This window comes from Oncorhynchus kisutch, linkage group LG6 (assembly GCF_002021735.2).
Source record: "Oncorhynchus kisutch isolate 150728-3 linkage group LG6, Okis_V2, whole genome shotgun sequence".
Taxonomy (NCBI): Eukaryota; Metazoa; Chordata; class Actinopteri; order Salmoniformes; family Salmonidae; genus Oncorhynchus; species Oncorhynchus kisutch.
Window position 1 is genome coordinate 73,304,959 of NC_034179.2, and position 22,086 is coordinate 73,327,044.

The window sequence follows — 22,086 nt, forward strand, 5'->3', positions numbered from 1 at the left end:
CCTTGGAATGGAGAATGTTATCTTGGCTTTCCTGCAGCGCTCTCTTCTTCTCAGACAGCTCCTGCAGTTCCTGATCAATGCATTGAATCTCACTCTGCTGCTTGGATCCCTCTGCTGGACAAAGAGAGATAATACATGTCTTGGAGGGAGTCAGTGATAGAACACATCAGCCCTGCTGGGTCATAGCTAGAGGACACATCACACAGTACATCCATGCCTGCCATGAGCATTTACTCAATAATAGCGGTTATAGACAGTGAATTTCCTCTTTACCTGTGCTATTGTTGTTGGAGCGGTTCCTGAACTCCTGCAGGATGGTCAGCATTTTCCTGCGGTCGATCAGTTGCTGCCTCCTGAATGACAGTTGGTTAATCTCCATGGAGATCCTATCCAGCTCCCTGTGCTCAGGATAGAAAATACCCGAGCTCTGAAGAAAGCTTCCAGAAAATTGGAACGGAAATGGCGCCACACCAAACTGGAAGTCTTCCGACTAGCTTGGAATGACAGTACCGTGCAGTATCGAAGAGCCCTCACTGCTGCTCGATCATCCTATTTTTCCAAATTAATTGAGGAAAATAACAACAATTTATTTTTGATACTGTCGCAAAGCTAACTAAAAAGCAGCATTCCCCAAGTGAGGATGGCTTTCACTTCAGCAGTAATACATTCATGAACTTCTTTGAGAAAAAGATCATGATCATTAGAAAGCAAAACGTTTCAAACGTTTCAAAAACGTTAGAAAAAGCTGTTGCACAGCAACTTACTGCCTGAAGACAAACAATGTATACAAAATGCTTCAGTCTGGTTTTAGACCCCATCATAGCACTGAGACTGCACTTGTGAAGGTGGTAAATGACCTTTTAATGGCGTCAGACCGAGGCTCTGCATCTGTCCTCGTGCTCCTAGACCTTAGTGCTGCTTTTGATACCATCGATCACCACATTCTTTTGGAGAGATTGGAAACCCAAATTGGTCTACACGGACAAGTTCTGGCCTGGTTCAGATCTTATCTGTCGGAAAGATATCAGTTTGTCTCTGTGAATGGTTTGTCCTCTGACAAATCAACTGTAAATGTCGGTGTTCCTCAAGGTTCCGTTTTAGGACCACTATTGTTTTCTCTATATATTTGACCTCTTGGGGATGTCATTCGAAAACATAATGTTAACTTTCACTGTAATGCAGATGACACACAGTTGTACATTTCAATGAAACATGGTGAAGCCCCAAAATTGCCCTCGCTAGAAGCCTGTGTTTCAGACATAAGGAAGTGGATGGCTGCAAACTTTCTACTTTTAAACTCGGACAAAACAGAGATGCTTGTTTTAAGTCCCAAGAAACAAAAAGATCTTCTGTTGAATCTGACAATTAATCTTGATGGTTGTACAGTCATCTCAAATAAAACTGTGAAGGACCTCGGCGTTACTCTGGTCCCTAATCTCTCTTTTGACGAACATATCAAGACTGTTTCAAGGACAGCTTTTTTCCATCTACATAACATTGCAAACATCAGAAACTTTCTGTCCAAAATAATGTAGAAAAATTACTCCATGCTTTTGTTACTTCTAGGTTACACTACTGCAATGTTTTACTTTCCAGCTACCTGGATAAAGCACTAAATAAACTTCAGTTAGTGCTAAATACGGCTGCTAGAATCCTGACCAGAACCAATTTTTAAAAATTATATTACTCCAGTGCTTGCCTCCCTACACTGGCTTCCTGTTAAGGCAAGGGCTGATTTCAAGGTTTTACTGCTAACCTACAAAGCATTACATGGGCTTGCTCCTACCTATCTTTCTGATTTGGTCCTGCCGTACATACCTATACGTACGCTACGGTCACAAGACGCAGGCCTCCTAATTGTGCCTAGAATTTCTAAGAAAACTGCTGGAGGCAGGGCTTTCTCCTATAGAGCTACATTTTTATGGAATGGTCTGCCTACCCATGTGAGAGATGCAGACTCGGTCTCAACCTTTAAGTCTTTACTGAAGACTCATCTCTTCAGTGGGTCATATGATTGAGTGTAGTCTGGCCCAGGAGTGTGAAGGTGAACGGAAAGGCTCTGGAGCAACGAACCACCCTTGCTGTCTCTGCCTGGCCGGTTCCCCTCTCTCCACTGGGATTCTCAGCCTCTAACCCTATTACAGGGGCTGAGTCACTGGCTTACTGGTGCTCTTTCATGCCGTCCCTAGGAGGGGTGCGTCACTTGAGTGGGTTGAGTCACTGACGTGATCTTCCTGTCTGGGTTGTGCCGTGGCGGAGATCTTTGTGGGCTATATTCGGCCTTGTCTCAGGATGGTAAGTTGGTGTTTGAAGATATCCCTCTAGTGGTGTGGGAGCTGTGCTTTGGCAAAGTGGGTGGGGTTGTATCCTTTCTGTTTGTCCCTGTCCGGGGGTATCATCGGATGGGGCCAGTGTCTCCTGACCCCTCCTGTCTCCAGTATTTATGCTGCATTAGTTTATGTGTCGGGGGGCTAGGGTCAGTTTGTTATATCTGGAGTACTTCTCCTGTGTGATTTAAGTATGCTCTCTCTAATTCTCTCTTTCTTTCCTTCTCTCTCTCGGAGGATCTGAGCCCTAGGACCATGCCTCAGGACTACCTGGCATGATGAGTCCTTGCTGTCCCCAGTCCACCTGGCCGTGCTGCTGCTCCCGTTTCAACTGTTCTCCCTACATCTATGGAACCCTGACCTGTTCACCGGACGTGCTACCTGTCCCAGACCTGCTGTTTTCAACTCTCTAGAGACAGCAGGAGCGGTAGAGATACTCCTGACATTTACTCCTGAGGTTCTGACTTGCTGCACCCTCCTCTGCATCACTACTGTGATTATTATTATTTGATCATGCTGGTCATTTATGAACATTTGAACATCTTGGCCATGTTGTTATAATCTCCAACCGGCACAGCCAGAAGAGGACTGGCTACCCCTCATAGCCTGGTTCCTCTCTAGGTTTTGGCCTTTCTAGAGAGTTTTTCCTAGCCACTGTGCTTCTACACCTGCATTGCCTGCGGTTTGGGGTTTTAGGCTGGGTTTCTGTACAGCACTTTGAGATATCAGCTATTGTAAGAAGGGCTGTATAAATACATTTGATTTAATAGCCAGACATCCTGGGAGCTGAAATGAACCACCAGCATCAGATATCACAAAGGTGGAACATTTCAAACACCACCAGTCAATGCTAGCAATCAAGTAGCCCGGTCTGAAACGCATGCCAGTCATGAAGATTGGGTCATGAAGTTAGATAGATTCAGATCAATTCGATCTATTCCTGTTATGCAAGACTTGGATGATAAGCCAAAGGAAGACACAGCACTAACTTTATATATCAATGTAAGCATCAACCTTGCACATCTACAAATACTTCATACCAAGACAAACTAATGTAAGGAGATCACGTTCTGTTTGTACAAGTCAGATAGATTGATGTGACCCAACATTACTAAAAACCAAGAATGCAAAGATAAGAAATATATTTAACATTTTGTCTTATCCATCTTTGCTGCTGCCTGCAAACTAAATAATTACTGTAATGAGACAATATATATTTGTACCTGGTTTCACTGATTGCTCCCAGATTGTGCTGTGGGAAATGTGATGGTCCTCTATGTACTCCAGGAAATAGTGAAACATTTTGTTTCAGTTTTGAACAAGGACTACAGGAGTTATTTCCATATTGTGGTTGTACTCTCACTGTTAGAGCAGGCAGGACACCCAGGTCTGGTTAAAGGATTTAACACCAGCTAAAAACATTTTCACTGAAATAAAGTGATATTTCAGGGGCGTTTTGGTTGCACTGTAGCCTTTATTCATATTTGAAGTGGCACAATATTACTGTACAAGAGGACAAGAGAATATGTCCAAACAATAAACAATGGAGACCGTACGAAACATTCCACACAATCATATCTACAACATGTAAAAAAAAAAAACGTTTGAGATGTCCATTGAAAAACCTTTTAGACATCAACTGAGTCATGTCAGTGTATGAATATAGTTGCTGTACATCTCCAGGTTGAAGCAACGGGGACTGTGCAGGCAACTCACAGAGTAGGCAGGACTCGGTAGTGAAATCTGAAGTTAGAAGCACATAGAGCAGCGTTATTCATTGTTCAACTCAATGTATTATCAATAATATTACAAACATCAAATACAGTGCCTTGCGAAAGTATTCGGCCCCCTTGAACTTTGCGACCTTTTGCCACATTTCAGGCTTCAAACATAAAGATATAAAACTGTATTTTTTGTGAAGAATCAACAACAAGTGGGACACAATCATGAAGTGGAACGACATTTATTGGATATTTCAAACTTTTTTAACAAATCAAAAACTGAAAAATTGGGCGTGCAAAATTATTCAGCCCCTTTACTTTCAGTGCAGCAAACTCTCTCCAGAAGTTCAGTGAGGATCTCTGAATGATCCAATGTTGACCTAAATGACTAATGATGATAAATACAATCCACCTGTGTGTAATCAAGTCTCCGTATAAATGCACCTGCACTGTGATAGTCTCAGAGGTCCGTTAAAAGCGCAGAGAGCATCATGAAGAACAAGGAACACACCAGGCAGGTCCGAGATACTGTTGTGAAGAAGTTTAAAGCCGGATTTGGATACAAAAAGATTTCCCAAGCTTTAAACATCCCAAGGAGCACTGTGCAAGCGATAATATTTCAATGGAAGGAGTATCAGCCCACTGCAAATCTACCAAGACCTGGCCGTCCCTCTAAACTTTCAGCTCATACAAGGAGAAGACTGATCAGAGATGCAGCCAAGAGGCCCATGATCACTCTGAATGAACTGCAGAGATCTACAGCTGAGGTGGGAGACTCTGTCCATAGGACAACAATCAGTCGTATATTGCACAAATCTGGCCTTTATGGAAGAGTGGCAAGAAGAAAGCCATTTCTTAAAGATATCCATAAAAAGTGTTGTTTAAAGTTTGCCAAAAGCCACCTGGGAGACACACCAAACATGTGGAAGAAGGTGCTCTGGTCAGATGAAACCAAAATTGAACTTTTTGGCAACAATGCAAAACGTTATGTTTGGCGTAAAAGCAACACAGCTCATCACCCTGAACACACCATCCCCACTGTCAAACATGGTGGTGGCAGCATCATGGTTTGGGCCTGCTTTTCTTCAGCAGGGACAGGGAAGATGGTTAAAATTGATGGGAAGATGGATGGAGCCAAATACAGGACCATTCTGGAAGAAAACCTGATGGAGTCTGCAAAAGACCTGAGACTGGGACAGAGATTTGTCTTCCAACAAGACAATGATCCAAAACATAAAGCAAAATCTACAATGGAATGGTTCAAAAATAAACATATCCAGGTGTTAGAATGGCCAAGTCAAAGTCCAGACCTGAATCCAAATCGAGAATCTGTGGAAAGAACTGAAAACTGCTGTTCACAAATGCTCTCCATCCAACCTCACTGAGCTCGAGCTGTTTTGCAAGGAGGAATGGGAAAAAAATTCAGTCTCTCGATGTGCAAAACTGGTAGAGACATACCCCAAGCGACTTACAGCTGTAATCGCAGCAAAAGGTGGCGCTACAAAGTATTAACTTAAGGGGGCTGAATAATTTTGCACGCCCAATTTTTCAGTTTTTGATTTGTTAAAAATGTTTGAAATATCCAATAAATGTCGTTCCACTTCATGATTGTGTCCCACTTGTTGTTGATTCTTCACAAAAAAATACAGTTTTATATCTTTATGTTTGAAGCCTGAAATGTGGCAAAAGGTCGCAAAGTTCAAGGGGGCCGAATACTTTCGCAAGGCACTGTATATATTTCAAAGGGTTGCCAGTGTTATACTCCCATGGGGAGTGCAAGAAATACAAATGTTGAGTCCTTTCAAAATTAGCATTATCTTATTATAATGGAAAATAACACAGGCACATAAGACAGGGGTATTTTCCAATAGCTTTTCTCGCATTCACACAGCCATAAAATTGTGATAGTTACAGTCAACATTATAATGGTACCACTTTGCCTGTGAACATCTTTCGGGTGAGATCATAGTTCAGAAGACTACTGTACCTCCGTTTCACTTCTTCCTCAGTCTCTTCATGAATGTCACCTCATCTCTGTTTCTGATCCCATAACTGATAATAAAACAATACAATAAATGTTGTTTTCAGTTAACAAAAGCATTATGTAATATACTCCATAATCACAATGGTGTTTGATTGAAACTTACTCCTTTAGTTTCATTTTGTCATCATCAAGCTTCTCTCCTTGAAATACAAGATGAAAGGTTCTCCATACGTATCTCCTTCACAAAAAAAGAAAAACTGTGTGTGTGTGTGTTGTGTGTGTATAACTATAGTTGTGGGGACAAGAATTTCCCACAAGAATAGTAAACAAACAAAAAAAATTACCAACTGGGTAATTTAGTCCCCAGAAGGCCAAATGCTATTTCTAGGGGGTTAAGGGTTAAGATTAGAATTAGTGTTAGGAGCTAGGTTTTGTTTTAGGGTAAGGGTTAGGAGCCAGGGTTAGGTTTAGAGTTAAGGTTTTCGGGTTAATTTTTAGGATTAGGGTAAGGGTTACGGTTAGGTTTGGGGAAAATAGGATTTTGAATGGGACTGAATTGTGTGTCCCCACAAGGTTAGTGTGTGTGTGTGTGTGTGTGTTACCAGCTGACGTGCTTTACCCCACCCTCCCGTTGCTGTTTCAGCTCCATGAACCTCTGGATGGCTTTCTTCAAATCCAGCACCATAGCATTCTGCACCACCACTATGGCTGACCAACACACATTGGAATGTCACTTACACACACACAGTATCATTCATTTGACCTGCTCAAATAGTAGAATACCATATTTTTGTTCTAAGAAACATTAGTCAGAGACTCACGCATTACTTCACCATCCGCTTTGCATACACGGACCGTCATGGCTTGGCCATACTCCAGGGCAACCTGGGAATTCACCTCCTCCAGAGTCACCTGCAGGAAAGCGACAGACAGTAAGTAGTGAGCCATTGGATAGGATGGAGGACTTTACATCATCAAATAGATACATTTCACCAGTATGGATTAGGTCACCAACCTGAATGGGAAGGTCACAGAGTAGAGGGTCCTGTACAAGGCGAGCGAGTCCTTCTTCAAAGATGTCCAGGAATTCAGAGTGTGGCAATGCTTCTTCATCCTCCTCCTCATCTTCCTCTTCAACCTCCTCTGGTTTTTCATCCTCCACTTGGTTCATCTTTCCCTCTGCCTGTCTGAACTCCTCTTCCTTTATAGACAGTCCCTCATCCAGGTGAAGGGACTGGGTCTCCTCCCCCATCATTTACGCTGTGAATAGGAGTTTGTAACTAAAGTTGCTGACCAGTTTATGTTAGCTAGCTAGCTATTTCATGTAAGAGTAGCTAGCTAGATAAACGAGGATTTTCACACCTTATACTCAATTGATCAACGTGTACAGTGAAATATATATTTCGTCATTACTAAAACATACATAAACTGTCGTTTAAAAATAAAATAAAAAGTAGATTTGGTTAAGTCTGAAGCTCTGCAATTCATGCTAAAACATTTAGCGACCGGCATGTACGTCACCTACAACATGCCGGAGTCAAACTAGCCCGAGTGGAGGTTCTGACTTGTACCGATTTGGGATACTGCTATTTCTATCATCATTGCTCCATTTCTAGGGCAATTTTTCTAATATAATACAATATAGTTAACTTTAAATATAAATTGTGATTTTAACCAAGAACCATAAAGAAAGAGCAAATGTAGTTTCTTACCGAACCTTTTTAGATGTAACAACGTTTCACACGAGCGTGGATGTCAACAACGTTGTCAGGGATTTCGTAATTTAGATAAATGATTGAAATAGATGTACAAACCTAGCTACATTGTGAGATCGGTGCTGACCAATTTAGTCAAAAGAATATGCTTCTGTTTTGTCCAACATGTGGGAATGTGTTGATTGTAGAGGAAGGACAGAAGTGCTATCGATTCGCCTGCAACACATGTCCGTACGTGCATAACATTACTAGGAAGGTAAAACTAACTTTTACTTAATTCCTAGACTTCTTGCCAAGTAACTGATGTCTGTCATGTGTTCTCTCTTACAATGTGTCATTTTAAAACGTATTGATACATTAACATGTCCATCTTTCCCATAGGTAAACAACAGGAAGTATCCCAAACTGAAAGAGGTTGATGATGTGCTTGGTGGAGCTGCAGCCTGGGAAAATGTGGATTCCACGCCAGGTAACTTACCAAATCACCTGCATAATTTAGCTAACATTTCAATCATTCTGTGGTCACTGGTTATCCACGCCTAAAATGATAGAACACTGCCTGGATTATAGCCCAAAGGCTGGCAGATGGCATAGCTGGATTAGATTTGCCCAGCCTCCTCTGTCCTGTGTCTACCACCAGACCTATAGAGGACAGATGGTCCTAATGGGCAATATTCACTGTTACTTATAGCCAGGTATGTATTTACTCTAACCCTTGTTTTGTGTTCTTTAGAAAAATGTCCCAAGTGTGAGCACCCCCGAGCATTCTTCATGCAGATTCAGACTAGATCTGCAGATGAACCGATGACAACGTTCTACAAATGCTGCAATTATGAGTGTGGACATCGCTGGAGAGACTAAACTGGTGTTCAATAGGATCTCTACCTGAGAACAGTAGTTGAGTCAGCTAACCTGGTTTTATGGTGTATGTGCTGTAGCCAAATCTTCTGTTGTCATGCCAGACAGCTTTGGCATAACAGTGAATAAACAGGAGTTTGCTAATAGCACAAACAGACTGGACCACATTACTTGTAGTTGACCACACCATTGGTGCCAAGCGTGTTGGGGAAAAAGTAGCAAGAGTTGGTGTAATATACATTTCTACCAAATGTACTTCATACACAAGAGTATGTCCTTTATTTATCATTGTGATTAGTTAACTTCTGAGTTGTTTCCTATTACATTCAGAAGTCAATTGCACTTCCAATTTATAGCTGAAGATACATAATTTGTGTTTGAGTAGTTGCCAAATGACCAGAATCCATTGTTGGTGTCATTATTTTATTTCTCCTAGATGTTTAACATACTATAAAAATGACTGTTTTTGGATTGAAAGAGTATGACCATCTGACAAATTACTAATAATGTAAAATCACAAATACTGGTTTGTTATGTTAAAATAACTGCACTGTATGCAACAGTAATGACCCAATTTATCATTTAGATGTACATTATACATTTTTTTTTTGAGGGGGCAACAGACCAAACTAGCTACCAACAACAAAAGCCATCATTGTGTTCAAAGTTAAATACAATCCCTAAACTCTTGCTTTTACTACATGTTCTTACACAGCTTCAAGCCACTTCACACTGCATGTAGAAGATTCAATAGAGTACAAAGTTAAGAGGCCAGCCTGTGAAACGTATCCATAAGAATGCATGTAAATGCAGACATACTCCACCTGTCGTCAGTGTTTACTGTATATAATCATGCTGGTTATTGGTAGTATTGAGATGAGACGAGAGATCCTACAGACGACTCAAATGAAGCAGACAGAAGATCTTACATTGGTGTACTTGGACTGGATCGAACACGTTAATATGTGCGGTCAAAATGATCACAAGAACGGTGAGCAAATATCCCAGAACCACACAGGGGGACCTAGTGAATGACCTGCAGAGAGCTGGGACCAAAGTAACACAGCCTACCATCAGCAAGGGCATTGAAGATGATACGTGGATGGGTCTTTCAGCATGACAATGATCCCAAACACACCGCCCGGGCAATGAAGGAGTGGCTTCGTAAGAAGCATTTCAAGGTCCGGGACTGGCCTAGCCAGTCTCCAGATCTCAACCCCATAGAAAATCTTTGGAGGGAGTTGAAAGTCTGTGTTGCCCAGCAACAGCCCCAAAACATCAGTGCTCTAGAGGAGATCTACATGGAGGAATGGGCCAAAATACCAGCAACTGTGTGAAAAACCTGTGAAGACTTACAGAAAACATTTGACCTCTGTCATTGCCAACAAAGAGTATATAAAATTGAGATAAATAAGTATTTGGTCAATAAAAGTTTTCCACCATAATTTGCTAATTCATTTTAAAAAATCCTACAATGTGATTTTCTGGATTTTTTTTCTCATTTTGTCTGTCATAGTTGAAATGTACCTATGATGAAAATTACAGGCCTCTCATCTTTTTAAGTGGGAGAACTTGCACAATTGGTGACTGACTAAATACTTTTTTGCCCCACTGTATGGCCAGAGAGGACAAGTGCACAAAATTACAGTGATATCATGCAGAGCGCTTCACCATTCTAAATGTGCACCTCCTGCAGAGTGGATTGGACTCTGCCAGCCAGGTCGGCTTCGCTCCATTCCCTTCCTATACGGAAAAATACAAGGAAACCTGTTTCTCTGTGGACTGATAGATCAACTAGAAAATCTCAGCCTCTGACATGTGCATGGTGCTCGGTGACTGCACGGAGCTCAATGTAGTCCTGCATCAATGACGTGATCAGGTCTTACAAAATTAGCTAGTCTCCTTACCAGTTGGGTCTTAATGATAATGAAGATTGGCAAGCAAGGCTATAAAGTATCTAACTGAATGACAGTCCAAACCACTTAAATAAAAACTGTACAGTAAATTCATTGTAATTCTGGTTTTATGAATGTATGAAATTTCACATGGGAACTTGTGCTTATATAATGGTAATGCGAATGCACACATTTGCTTCATTATCAAAATTGAATACATTAACATGGACATGACTGGCATTATTGTAACAGCTCTAGCAAAAATCACTGGACATCAAGTGACTATCTAAAGCACATAGAGGATTAAAAAAGACAACACATACAAAAGTAACACATACTTCTCTCACTTAAGTGAGAACTAAATAAATTAAACTCAGTCTTACCAACTCGAGTTTGTCCTGACATCTGATACGTGGTTATTTACTTGTAACATTTAAAATGGATATCCATTAAGCTTGTAGGACAAACAGGGTGATAGAACATAAACAGAAAGTAGGTCTCAGACATTGATGTAACCTTCATTGTGCTCAATATTAACATGTTAAAATACATTAAATTACAAAAACAACAATAGTGACCCTGCAATTGCTGATGATTGCTGACGATTTTGATTAAAGTGACAAATGTTTACAGCTTTCCCAAAGTGTGACCTTCTCTACCCCTCAAGTTCGCTCCATAAATGTCAAATTCAGAGCCTTCCCGTAACCAAAGCCATTTTTATAAAATATGCAAGATGTACCGTTTCTGCAACTCATCTTTTCTCAATTGTTATAGGTTTCTGTTTTTAGATCAGGTTCAGTCCTGTGTGATGTGTCTATCTAGCACTTATCTAAATGCCTGTACATAGCTAGGTAAGTGAGTATGGACAATATATATAGCATAGGCGGCTGGTGGGAGGAACTATAGGAGGACAGGCTCATTGTAATGCCTGGAATGGAATTGTACCAAACAAATCGAATACATGGACACAACGTGTTGGACTCCGTTCCATGGATTCCATTCCAGCCATTACAATGAGCCTGTCCTCTTACAGCTCCTCCCACCAGCCTCCTATGATATACAGTAAGTATAGAGAGTGTGAACAAGTGCTTTAGAAAGCAAGAGTAAAGTTAGGAGGGCTAAATGAAGCACGACACACAGAGCAAATGTTGGAGAAAGAACATAGGCTGCAACTACAACCATGAGGAGCTGTGAGTTAATGTGTGCATAATATATATACACACACACACACACACCTGTCTGTTGGTGGTTAGCAGATACGCTTGTATGTGTAGATGTAGCCCTTGCAGTAAGGGCAGGTGTGTATCACATCCTTGAGATCATCGATCAGACAGGGAATCAAGCAGCAGCCCAGATCACAACTGTGGTAGAGGAGAGAAAAAAATTACAAAAACAAACCACCAGAGAATACAGACCAAAATCAATAGTGGTGTTCGGCCTGAAATCAAATATTTCCTGCCATAGTATATTATTCTGTGTTTATACCATATACCATGGTATTGTTGAATACCCGTTTCCGATTGGCTTGAATGTCATTCTAGAGCATGCATTATTTCCTTATAACACATGGTAGAATTCAATGGCTACTTCATTCTTACATGTTCTATGTTTGAGTTGCTTTTGAAAGCAGAAGTTTAATTGAAAACATTATTGCCATTGTTGCATTCGATTTTCATAACAGCAAGCAGGACTGATGGTTCGGTTAGCTATACTAGCAAGTCTGTTTGATTACCGAGGCAACTACTCTCGCTACAGTGTCTTCAGAAAGTATTTACACTCCTTGAGTTTTTCCAAATTTTGTTGTGTTACAGCCTGAATTTAAATTGGATTCAATTGAGATTTTGTCATCACTGGCCTACACACAATACCCCATAATGTCAAAGTGGAATTATGTTTTATTTTTAATTTTTACAAATAAACAGATTGTACCTTTTTTCCCCCTTCCAATTTTCACCTAAAATGACATACAGGCAAATAGATTTGGGTAGCTCAGGACCTGAAGAAAGGATATACATATTCTTGATACCATTTGCAAGGAAACACTTTGTTGCCGTGATAAAAAAAAGTGTTTTGTTGTCATGCACTCTCTGCAAACAATAGCATGGCATTTTAACTGTAATAGCTACTGTAAATTTGGCAGTGCAGCTTAAATTCTTGTTAAACTTTCTGCCCATATAAGACATGTCCATGTCCTGGAAAGTTGGCTCTTAAGTCATTCTAGTCACATTAGCAACAACCGTCCCGGTTTAGGGACACCGATCCTGTGGACATTTTAATAAAAATTAAAAAGTTGAGTCAAATACTCAACCCCTTTTTTCATTGGAAGACTAAATAAGTTCAAGAGTAAAATGTTGCTTAACAAATCACATAAAAAGTTGCATGGACTCACTGTGTGCAACTGTTTAACATTATTTTTGAATGACTACCTCATCTTTTGTACCCCCCACACACACAGTAGTGACCAAGTCATTCAGAGCAGAGTTGCTTTGACCCCCACATTTTTTTTAGCTAAAAACCCCCCCACCAAAAACGATTTTTGGGGGGTGCCTGTTTTTCATGTTATTTTGGCATTAATACGTGTCACATATCAGTTTACAAACAATGTAAAAAAAAAGTTAAAGACACATACGAATATGATCTCTTTCTTGCGTAAGGCAGCTCCAAAATGCAGGTGTTTCAGCCTAGCTCAGTGCTTTCAGTGGTGGTGGGGCAAGCCAGCGCAAAATACGATGCGTAGGGGTTGGTAATGTTCTCTAGTTGCGCCGTGATTGGCTCAGTGTTCTGTTAGAAGTGCCCATCCAAGAAGGCTCAAGGTCATTGGCCACATAAAATGACATCAAATCACATTATATCTACAGTAGCTTTGATTGGACTGATCATGTCAGTATCCTACTTTTCAAAATCTGTGTGGTCCCAAGTCTGTGTTTAAGGGTCTCTTTTCCAAGCTTAAAATTCTAAACATTCAACATTGACCATGCTGTCAATCCAGCGTGATTTCTGCCTCGCTCAAAACAACTTAACTTGGAACTGGGAAAATCTGACTACAGTGAGTTCAAGACAACTAGGAACTCGATAAAAACGGGCTCCTACTTGGAAAATACGTTTTAAACGGTCATCCAACTCGGAATTGTAAGTCAGAAACTCAGGCCTCTTTCTAGAACTACGACCTGAAGATCACTGACGTAATCGTGATTCGACCTTGTTTTTTCCCCAAATTCCCAGTTGTCTGGAAGCAACATAAATCCAGAGAATGCCCGACTTTGATGACAAAATTTGCCCACGATGGACCACTGCGCCACCTTCCTGTTCAAACGAGCACAGCACAACAAGGTGAGTCCAAAAATGTATTGTATGCGGCGGCATAAATGATGTAATATGCCGGGGAGATACGTATACAGTAGCTAAGAAAGTAATACTAAGTGTATGTTGTGTAGTAAGCTTGGGTAGTAGCCCATGTGACTCACCCTAATAATTTGGTCTAGTTCACCTACTGCCCTGACTTTGTGGTGCACATGAAGACTATAACCTGTTTTAGAGAAATGTAATCATTAAATATTGTAAGACCTTTCATTGTCTGCTCATGTGCCCTTTATTTATCCTACGGTTCTGACTTGGTGTACAGAGAGAACACTATAAGAACGGCCCATGTTCTGAATTCTGCCGCTGTACATTTCAAAAGTTCAGAACAAATAGTTATACAGACTACGTCCGTCCTAGCTCGCTCATTAATGTCTTAATCAAAATGACGGATTGCCTCTTTTCAGCTTGTCGTCCCCTTATGCCACAGTTTGTACATCTCAATTGTCAGTAGAAACCACATTTGTTTAAGCAAGTCAGCCATAACAGCTGTTTTTTAAAGGCAGACAAGGCTCCACTGATAGCCAGGTGTAGCATTGGTAAGGTGTTGGGACTCTGCTGATATGACAGCTTTATGTAGGCCCTAACGGTTTGTGGACACCGTTTGTCACCGGTATAATGCAATTAATTTATTGTTTAGTGTTGTGGCTTTGCTGGCATGCACACCCCCCACAAAAAAAATTGTCCCACCAAGTAGCCACTACCCACACATACAGATAATTGTATGGTCCCTCAGCCGGGCAGTGAATTTCAAACACAGGTTCAACAACAAAGACCAGGGAGGTTCTCCAATGCCTCATAAAGAAGGGCACCTATTGGTAGATGGGTAAAAAAGAAGCATAAATTAAATATTTATTTGAGCATGGTGAAGTTATTAATTGCACTTTGGATGGTGTATCAATACACCCAGTCACTATAAAGATACAGGTGTCCTTCCTAACTCAGTTGCCGGAGAGGAAGGAAACCGCTCAGGGATTTTACCATGAAGCGAATGGTGACATTAAAACAGTTACAGAATTTAATGGTTGTGAGGATGGATCAACAACATTGTAGTTACTCCACAATACTGACCTAATTGACACAGTGAAAAAGAAGAAGCCTGTACAGAATAAAAATACTCCAAAACATGCATACTGTTTGCAACAAGGCACTAAAGTAATACTGCAACAACAAAAAAAAATGGTTGTTATGTTATGTTTGGGGCAACTCCAATACAACACATTACGGAGTACCACTCTCCATATTTTCAAGCATATGAATGTTATGGGTATTCATGTTATGGGTATTCTTGCAATCATGAAGGACTGGGGAGTTTTTCAGGATAAAAAATAAACAGAATGGAGCTAAGCACTGGCAAAATCCTAGAGGAAAACCCGGTTCAGTCTGCTTTCCACCAGACGGTGGGAGACGAAAATGGTTCTCGCAATGATCAACAACCAATTTGACAGAGTTTGAAGAATTTTTTAAATAATAAAATGGCCAAATGTTGCACAATCCAGGTGTGGAAAGCTCTTAGAGACTTAATCGCTGCTTCTACAAAGTATTGACTCAGTGGTGTGATTACTCATGTAAATTAAATATTTCTGTATTTAATTTTTAATACATTTGCTAACATTTCTAAAAACATGTGTTCACTTTGTCATTATGGGGTATTACGTGTAGATGGGTGAGAATAAAACATAACATTAAATACATTTTGAATTCAGGCTGTAACAACAAAATATTGAATAAGTTGAGGGGTATGAATACTTTCTGAAGTCACTATATCTAGTAAACATGTTAGCTACTTCAGTGGATCTGGAACACATTTCTACCTGCAAATGAACACATTTTTAGCAGCAAATGTGTTCAATTATAGCCATGGTGTGAAAGAGATAATCAACTCGGGGCCTTATGCGCTCTCTGGAAAATAATGTAACTAAACATATCGTGGAACACATCTTCCACGTCGTTTATTATTTACCATAGAACGCATAGCCACTCGTTGGTTATCCCTTACATAACCTCTATACAATATAGTACACCAACTCTTCCTCTTACCCAACAAAGAAGCAGAAGAGGCAGAAGACAGCGTTCATGAGGCCCACGCTGTGATTGATGCGGGTGATGATGGGCTGCTGGCAGTGGTGACACACAGTCTGTACGGGTGCTGTCTGGAATATCTCCCCCTGTAGCACGGTCACTGTGGTAGCTGTCCCAGGGGGTGCCGGCACCGTGTGAGCCGTCTGACCTGCCACAGGCCCAAATTGAATGGGCCCCGGGCCAAAGTGCCCCGGGCCAAAGTGCCCCGGGCCAAAGTGCCCCGGGCCAAAGTGCCCCGGGCCAAAGTGCCCCGGGCCAAAGTGCCCCGGGCCAAAGTGCCCTGGCGGAGGGTAGAAGCCACCTGTAGGGTAAAAATACAAGGAGGCATGTACTGTTTATATTCTGTATACAGGTCCTATGCCAAATGACATGTGTATGCATTTAGAGTCGCCCATCTTATCTCATTCCCTCTGTAGACCAGTATATGCCTACCATGTGGTATGGGCATGGCCCCATCTCCTGGGACGTGTGGCGGCAAGAAGCCTGGCTGTAGCGTGGCCTCGTAGGGTGGAGGGCCATAGTCTGGAGGCAGGGGGTGCCCCTGAGGAGGCCCCGTCGTTACAGGGGCCGCCGATTCTGGGAGAGAAAAAAACAGACAAACAAGAAGCATTTATTAGTGAGCTTTCACAGCAATGATTGATTGAAGAAACATGACTTATGTTGGGCTCAAATCAAGTAAGGCATTGGCCCATTATTGAGAACATGCATCATCATCATCTATTGCTGACGCCAGAATAGCCGCACTAGTGTTTTTTCATAGCTTTACAATTCTCAAGGATTGGTTACGTAGTTGTAACAAATACACTTTGTTGATCACATTCCTTTGACTGATCAAAACAGTATTTTGTTGTAAGGAAACCTGGTGTGGAAGGGGAGCCAGACAAATAAAGATTTGTTCACAGACAGGGCCTACTTTCAAGGTTTAACTGATGATGTTTCTCTAGGCCTTCCTCTAACCAGCCACACAAGAGCTGTTATGGGAGGCATTTATGCAAATTCACACCAGTTTCCCTACAGCTAGTCAGCTACAGTGCAAATACTAAATCAGCAGCCCAGTCAAAGAAACCAGATGGTATTTTGAAGTTCACAGGTAATCAAAAGGCACTTGCACATCTGAGCAAACTTATGGCAGGTGCATGGCAAAGCTGAACTTCATGAATGAAAAAGAAAACCGCACACTGCTCTTGATAGTGTCACTGATCTTTAATAAGCTTACGTATCGGCCTCACGGCCTTCGTCAGAGCTCTGATGAAGTTCACAGGTAAGCCTGTGTGTGGTTCCTACCCTGGACTTCTGCCCTTTTGTAAAATAGTCTCTTAAAATGTCTCTTTTTGTAGTCTTGTCCCAAACTAAATGTTTTTTTCCTCCACATCATACACAATAAGAGACAGTTATAGAATAATTGTACCCGGAGCGGCTGGCTGTCCATTCTTCTCCTCGATAAGAGGGGCGCTGGGAGCTCCGGGGTAGGGAGGAGGTGGGTCGTTGGACATGCTGGCTGGACCTTTGGATGGGGGGGCCTGGGGTAGAAGCTCCACTCACCACTGGCCTTGAACTCACTCAGCCACTCTGTGAGAAGAACACACACACAGGCCTATCAGTTCACTGACAGTCAGTTCAATACCCACACACTGCAACATGATACAGCAGCTGTCTCGCACTTCAGCTACTGATGCATTCAAGTAAATTTATTTATTTGTCATTTTGTCTCAGTATTGACTCGTCTAGGAAGACCCTAGATCTTTTCAATCAAGTGAATTGGTATGATAAATATGATGGGTGCAGACAACATTCAACAGTATAGCTGGATAATGCTGGGTTTAGGCTAGGGCTAGGCTACTGCCTCTGAGGCCTCTAGAATATTACATTTACAGGGATTTAAGACAAAAACAACGGGCAAATGCTTTCAATCCACTCTTTACCTAAACGTGTTAGGATAATAAACATTAGTAATGTTTAACATCTAACACATTCACGACAGTAAACATTAGGGAGTTTAGCAATGAGTTGGCAGTCTGACATTAAACAGAAATGACCTCTTAAAGCCACTAATATATACATAAAAACAAAACCTATGGCAGCAGGGTGAAGAGAAGGGACATTAGTCATGAGTACCTGCTGATGACAGTGGGGAGTCTCCACCTACAGAGCCTGCTCTTCTGTCAGGTCCAACAGCCTTCAAGGAAAAGGGAAAATAAAATATGACAAAAGTTTTTTGCATGTGGTCCTATTTGGAAATTGCAATTGCTATTTTCTCAGGCGAATCAAAAACACTAACAGTGTGCAGCCATTAACAAGTGCTAGGTTAATTATAGACAACTTGCTTCCCTCAAACATTGGTACATTGACATTTAGTCTCCAACATCATAACTATAAGAGACTAACACATGCATGCCCATTAATCACAGTCGACTGCATTATGGCATTTCTATGGCTTCAATTCATTCACCTGACAACACAAGCGCTTACCCAAGCTAATCTCAGTAGCCTTTAAATAAAACAAGCACATTGCCTCAAAAATGGAGCAGCAAAGCTGTCTGGTGTAACCAACTTATTAGCCTATGCCAATGAGAAATGTAACTCTATAGTCCTCCTTACTACAATTCACTTTAGCATAAAGGAGATTGACTGGCCAAATGACACAAAAGGAGCTGATATTATTGGAACAGTTAAGAAGTAAGAACCTTTACCAACAATGCAGTTAAGAAAATACAATACAAAAAAAGAGTAACAAATACTTAAAGAGAAGCAGTAAATAACAATAGTGGGGCTATATACAGGGGGTAGCTGTACAGAGTCAATGTGCGGGGGCAATGCAAATAGTCTGGGTAGCCATTTGATTAGCTGTTCAAGAGTCTTATGGCTTGGGGGTAGAAGCTGTTTAGAAGCCTCTTGGACCTAAACTTGGAGCTCCGGTACCGCTTGCCGTGTGGTAGAAGAGAGAACAATCTATGACTAGGGTGGCTGGAGTCTGAAACTACCTGGTATAGAGGTCCTGGATGGCACCGGTGATGTACAGGGCCGTACGCACTATCCTCTGTAGTGCCTTACGGTTGGAGGCCAAGCAGTTTCCATACCAGGCAGTGATGCAACCCATCAGGATGCTCTCGATGGTGAATCTGTGAAACCTTTTAATGATCTGAGGACCCATGACAAATCTTTTCATTCTCCTGGGGGGGGGGGGAGGTCTCTGGGATCTCCCAGGTCTATAGGATCTCTCATTGTTGTCGGTGATCAGGCCTTTTTTATTTTACCTTTATTTAACCAGGCAAGTCAGTTAAGAACAAATTCTTATTTTCAATGACGGCCTAGGAACAGTGGGTTAACTGCCTGTTCAGGGGCAGAACGACAGATTTGTACCTTGTCAGCTCGGGGGTTTGAACTCGCAACCTTCCGGCTCTAACCACTAGGCTACCCTGCCGCCCCAAGGCCTACCACTGTTGTGTCATTAGCAAACTTAAATTATGGTGTTGGAGTCGTGCCTGGCCGTCCAGTCATAAGTGAACAGGGTGTACAGGAGGGGACTGAGCACGCACCCCTGAGTGGCCCCCGTGTTGAGGATCAGCATGGCAGATGTGTTGTTACCTACCCTTACCACCTTGGGGTGGCCCATCAGGAGGTCCAGGATCCAGTTGCAGAGGGAAGTGTTTAGTCCAAGGTTCCTTAGCTTAGTGATGAGCTTTGAGGGCACTATGGTGTTGAACGCTGAGCTGTAGTCAATAAATAGCATTCACACATGGGTGTTCCTTTTGTGCAGGTGTTAAAGGCACAGTGTGGCGTGCAACAGAGAGGGCATCATCTGTGGATCTGTTGGTGCGGTATGCAAATTGGAGTGGGTCTAGGGTTTTGGGATAATGGTGTTGATGTGAGCCATGACCAGCCTTTCAAAGCATTTCATGGCTACAGACGTGAGTGCTACAAGTCAGTAGTCATGTAGGCAGGTTACCTTAGTGTTCTTGGACACAGTGACTATGGTGGTCTGCTTGAAACATGTTGGTATTACAGACTCATATGTCATCTCAGCAATGCAGTGCAATTAACATGGCTACAGAGTAGTCTAGCACTTTCCCTAACAGACTCTACAACAACATAAACCTCACCTGACTACTACACGTGTCTGAAAACAAACACAGCCTAGCCTAGGGAGCCTAGGGAGCAGCTATGCCACCAGCTGTCCAGACCTGCCATCCATACCTCGGCCTACTAGGCTTCACTTTCCCAGATCAGCTGACCATGCCTGTGAGAGATCACCATGCATGTCAGGGTGTCTCTAATTTGAACATAAGATGATTAGGAGGCTGGCTCGCCTGCTCCAAAACAAACAGTCAGAATGCCAGACAGAGCAATAAAAATAAGCCTGTCAAATAACTGGGTAATCTAAGGCAGTGATAAGGCAGAGGAGAGCTATCCAACCAGTTAGTGAGTGTGATGTGAACACCGATTAAGCTGGGGAAATGAAGGGAATGTCCAGGGTATGATAGAAATAAAACTGTACAAATGCATGGCATCTGAATGTAGGCCACAGTTCTATAAGAGCTAGGCTAAGTTAATGCCCGTATTTTGCTAAATCAACCTAGATGATGCCATGAATTTGCCCTTCCTTTACAGTTTAATCAAACAGAACAAGCATTAAGGCCTCGTACAATAAAACAGCATCAGAAATTCAGAATCAGAGTACAGAACACTTTGGTTTATGGGACATTCATTATGTCTGGATGAGTTTGATTTGATCACAAACAGTTGAAGCGTGCCTTAATTTGTTCCAACAAAGTAATTGAGGATCAATGGATGGTGATGTTACAAAAAAAGTGTAATTGTCAATGTATGTATATGAATGAGCCATCATCATTTTCAATAATTTATCTCTAGTGAGAGGCAACTTTCTAGAAAGCTTCATCCATCATTTTCCGGAATCCTCTTGCTACAGTAACGTTATTTACGTAGATATTCTGCTCAATCCACCAGACCAACACTCTTTACGTAATGTAGCTAGCTATCTAGACATTGACATCGTTTATATCAAACATAAATTGCGATCTTAGCTAGCTAGCTCGTCGTTACTGCATTTAGGACTTGTTGACGAGAGAGAAGCCTCGATTTGGCTGGATGTTTACATCAGCTAGCTAGCGTTATACAACTGTTAGTGTAGTTGCTAATGTAGCTAGTTCAACTAGCTAGTTAGGTATCTAGCTAGCTATTATTTTCATCGGTGAAAATGGAACACATTTCAAAAGAACAGTCAAGTAACATGTAACGTTAGCTAGTTCACATTGAGTAACATCAGTTTAAAACTAAACGGTGAATAATGTTAGCTAGCTACGTTACGTTAGCTAGCTGATCGCCTCTCAAATATTGTTTCCTAGTTATCTCCACACGGAATTTACCTGATGTGTTGTCTCTTCCACACAATTTGAATTGGGTGATGGGGATAGCTATATCCCAAGCCTGTTCGTAGGGAAGACAAATGATGGCAACCGTTAGCTAGTCTGTTTATCATGAATCTACTCAACATCCGCCTCTTGTGGTGCTTTCCAGACAACTGGGAACTCGGCGAAAAAAACGAGGTCAAATCACGACGTCGGTGAGCGTCAGGTCAGAGCTCAAGAAAGATGCAGCGTTAAAAACTCGGAAAGAAATCAGTTCAATTCAAATGGGCTTTATTGACATGGGAAATATGTGTTTACATTGCCAAAGCAAGTGAAATAGTATTTACAATGTTGTTTGTGATCCACTGGTTGCCCTTTTCACATGGCAACGGCCACAAATCCTGCTGCTTTGATTGCACACTGCTGTATTTCGCCTAACAGATATGGGAGTTTATCAATGCTTGATTTGTTTTAGAATGCTTTGTGGTTCTGTGGGAAAATATGTATCTAATGTGATCATACATTTGGCAGGAGGTTAGAAAGTGCAGCTCAGTTTCCACCATTTTTTTTGTGGGCACACAGCCGGTCTTCTCTCAAGATCAAAGTCTGCTATGGCAGCCTCTCTCAGTAGCAAGGCTATGTTCCCTGAGTCTGTACATAGTCAAGGTTTTTATTAATTTTAGGTCAGTCACAGTGGTAGAGTATTCTGCCACTGTGTACTCTCTGTTTAGGGACAGATAGTGTTCCAATTTGCTCAGTTTTTTTGATTGATTCTTTCCAG

General features: G+C 41.6%; 3 protein-coding genes across 4 annotated transcripts; 1 reads left to right on the forward strand and 2 right to left on the reverse strand.

Annotated features, from left to right (window-relative positions):
• Nucleotides 1–3,781: 3,781 nt before the first annotated feature.
• On the reverse strand, nt 3,782–7,858 carry LOC109893395 (U11/U12 small nuclear ribonucleoprotein 25 kDa protein). Of its 2 annotated transcripts, none has more exons than XM_020486617.2 (7): nt 7,750–7,858; nt 7,048–7,292; nt 6,854–6,944; nt 6,635–6,740; nt 6,196–6,270; nt 6,036–6,100; nt 3,782–4,070 (listed from the first exon to the last, which is right to left on the reverse strand). In XM_020486617.2, exons 2-6 carry the CDS (start codon nt 7,285–7,287, stop codon nt 6,043–6,045), a joined length of 570 nt encoding a protein of 189 aa, XP_020342206.1. In that variant the 5' UTR covers nt 7,288–7,292; nt 7,750–7,858; the 3' UTR covers nt 3,782–4,070; nt 6,036–6,042. The 2 variants fall into 2 exon arrangements, with proteins under 2 accessions (XP_020342206.1, XP_020342205.1); XM_020486616.2 differs by having other exon boundaries at nt 7,745–7,852.
• LOC109893397 (DNA-directed RNA polymerase III subunit RPC10) lies at nt 7,755–9,295 on the forward strand. The gene is made up of 3 exons (XM_031827407.1): nt 7,755–8,003; nt 8,129–8,216; nt 8,481–9,295. The coding sequence occupies exons 1-3, from the start codon at nt 7,893–7,895 to the stop codon at nt 8,606–8,608; spliced, it is 327 nt and encodes a 108-aa protein (XP_031683267.1). The 5' UTR covers nt 7,755–7,892; the 3' UTR covers nt 8,609–9,295.
• A 1,315-nt stretch (nt 9,296–10,610) lies between these two features.
• LOC109893398 (cell death-inducing p53-target protein 1) lies at nt 10,611–21,504 on the reverse strand. The gene is made up of 6 exons (XM_020486622.2): nt 21,324–21,504; nt 18,055–18,115; nt 17,348–17,508; nt 16,372–16,515; nt 15,898–16,240; nt 10,611–11,861 (listed from the first exon to the last, which is right to left on the reverse strand). Exons 3-6 carry the CDS (start codon nt 17,430–17,432, stop codon nt 11,750–11,752), a joined length of 684 nt encoding a protein of 227 aa, XP_020342211.1. The 5' UTR covers nt 17,433–17,508; nt 18,055–18,115; nt 21,324–21,504; the 3' UTR covers nt 10,611–11,749.
• Between the last annotated feature and the right edge of the window lie 582 nt (nt 21,505–22,086).

What these genes read in the sequence shown, in the direction of transcription:
- LOC109893395 (XM_020486617.2), bottom strand. Translation starts at nt 7,287, where the DNA reads ATGATGGGGGAGGAGACCCAGTCCCTTCACCTGGATGAGGGACTGTCT. An exon ending in GGGGTAAAGCACGTCAGCTG is followed by an intron (nt 6,271 to 6,634) that starts GTAACACACACA and finishes TTTTTTGTGAAG; the next exon opens with GAGATACGTATGGAGAACCT. An exon ending in GACAAAATGAAACTAAAGGA is followed by an intron (nt 6,101 to 6,195) that starts GTAAGTTTCAAT and finishes TTTTATTATCAG; the next exon opens with TTATGGGATCAGAAACAGAG.
- LOC109893397 (XM_031827407.1), top strand. Translation starts at nt 7,893, where the DNA reads ATGCTTCTGTTTTGTCCAACATGTGGGAATGTGTTGATTGTAGAGGAA. An exon ending in TGCATAACATTACTAGGAAG is followed by an intron (nt 8,004 to 8,128) that starts GTAAAACTAACT and finishes TCTTTCCCATAG; the next exon opens with GTAAACAACAGGAAGTATCC. An exon ending in AAATGTGGATTCCACGCCAG is followed by an intron (nt 8,217 to 8,480) that starts GTAACTTACCAA and finishes TGTGTTCTTTAG; the next exon opens with AAAAATGTCCCAAGTGTGAG.
- LOC109893398 (XM_020486622.2), bottom strand. Translation starts at nt 17,432, where the DNA reads ATGTCCAACGACCCACCTCCTCCCTACCCCGGAGCTCCCAGCGCCCCT. An exon ending in GGCCATGCCCATACCACATG is followed by an intron (nt 16,241 to 16,371) that starts GTAGGCATATAC and finishes TTTACCCTACAG; the next exon opens with GTGGCTTCTACCCTCCGCCA. An exon ending in CTCTTCTGCTTCTTTGTTGG is followed by an intron (nt 11,862 to 15,897) that starts GTAAGAGGAAGA and finishes CCTCTACCACAG; the next exon opens with TTGTGATCTGGGCTGCTGCT.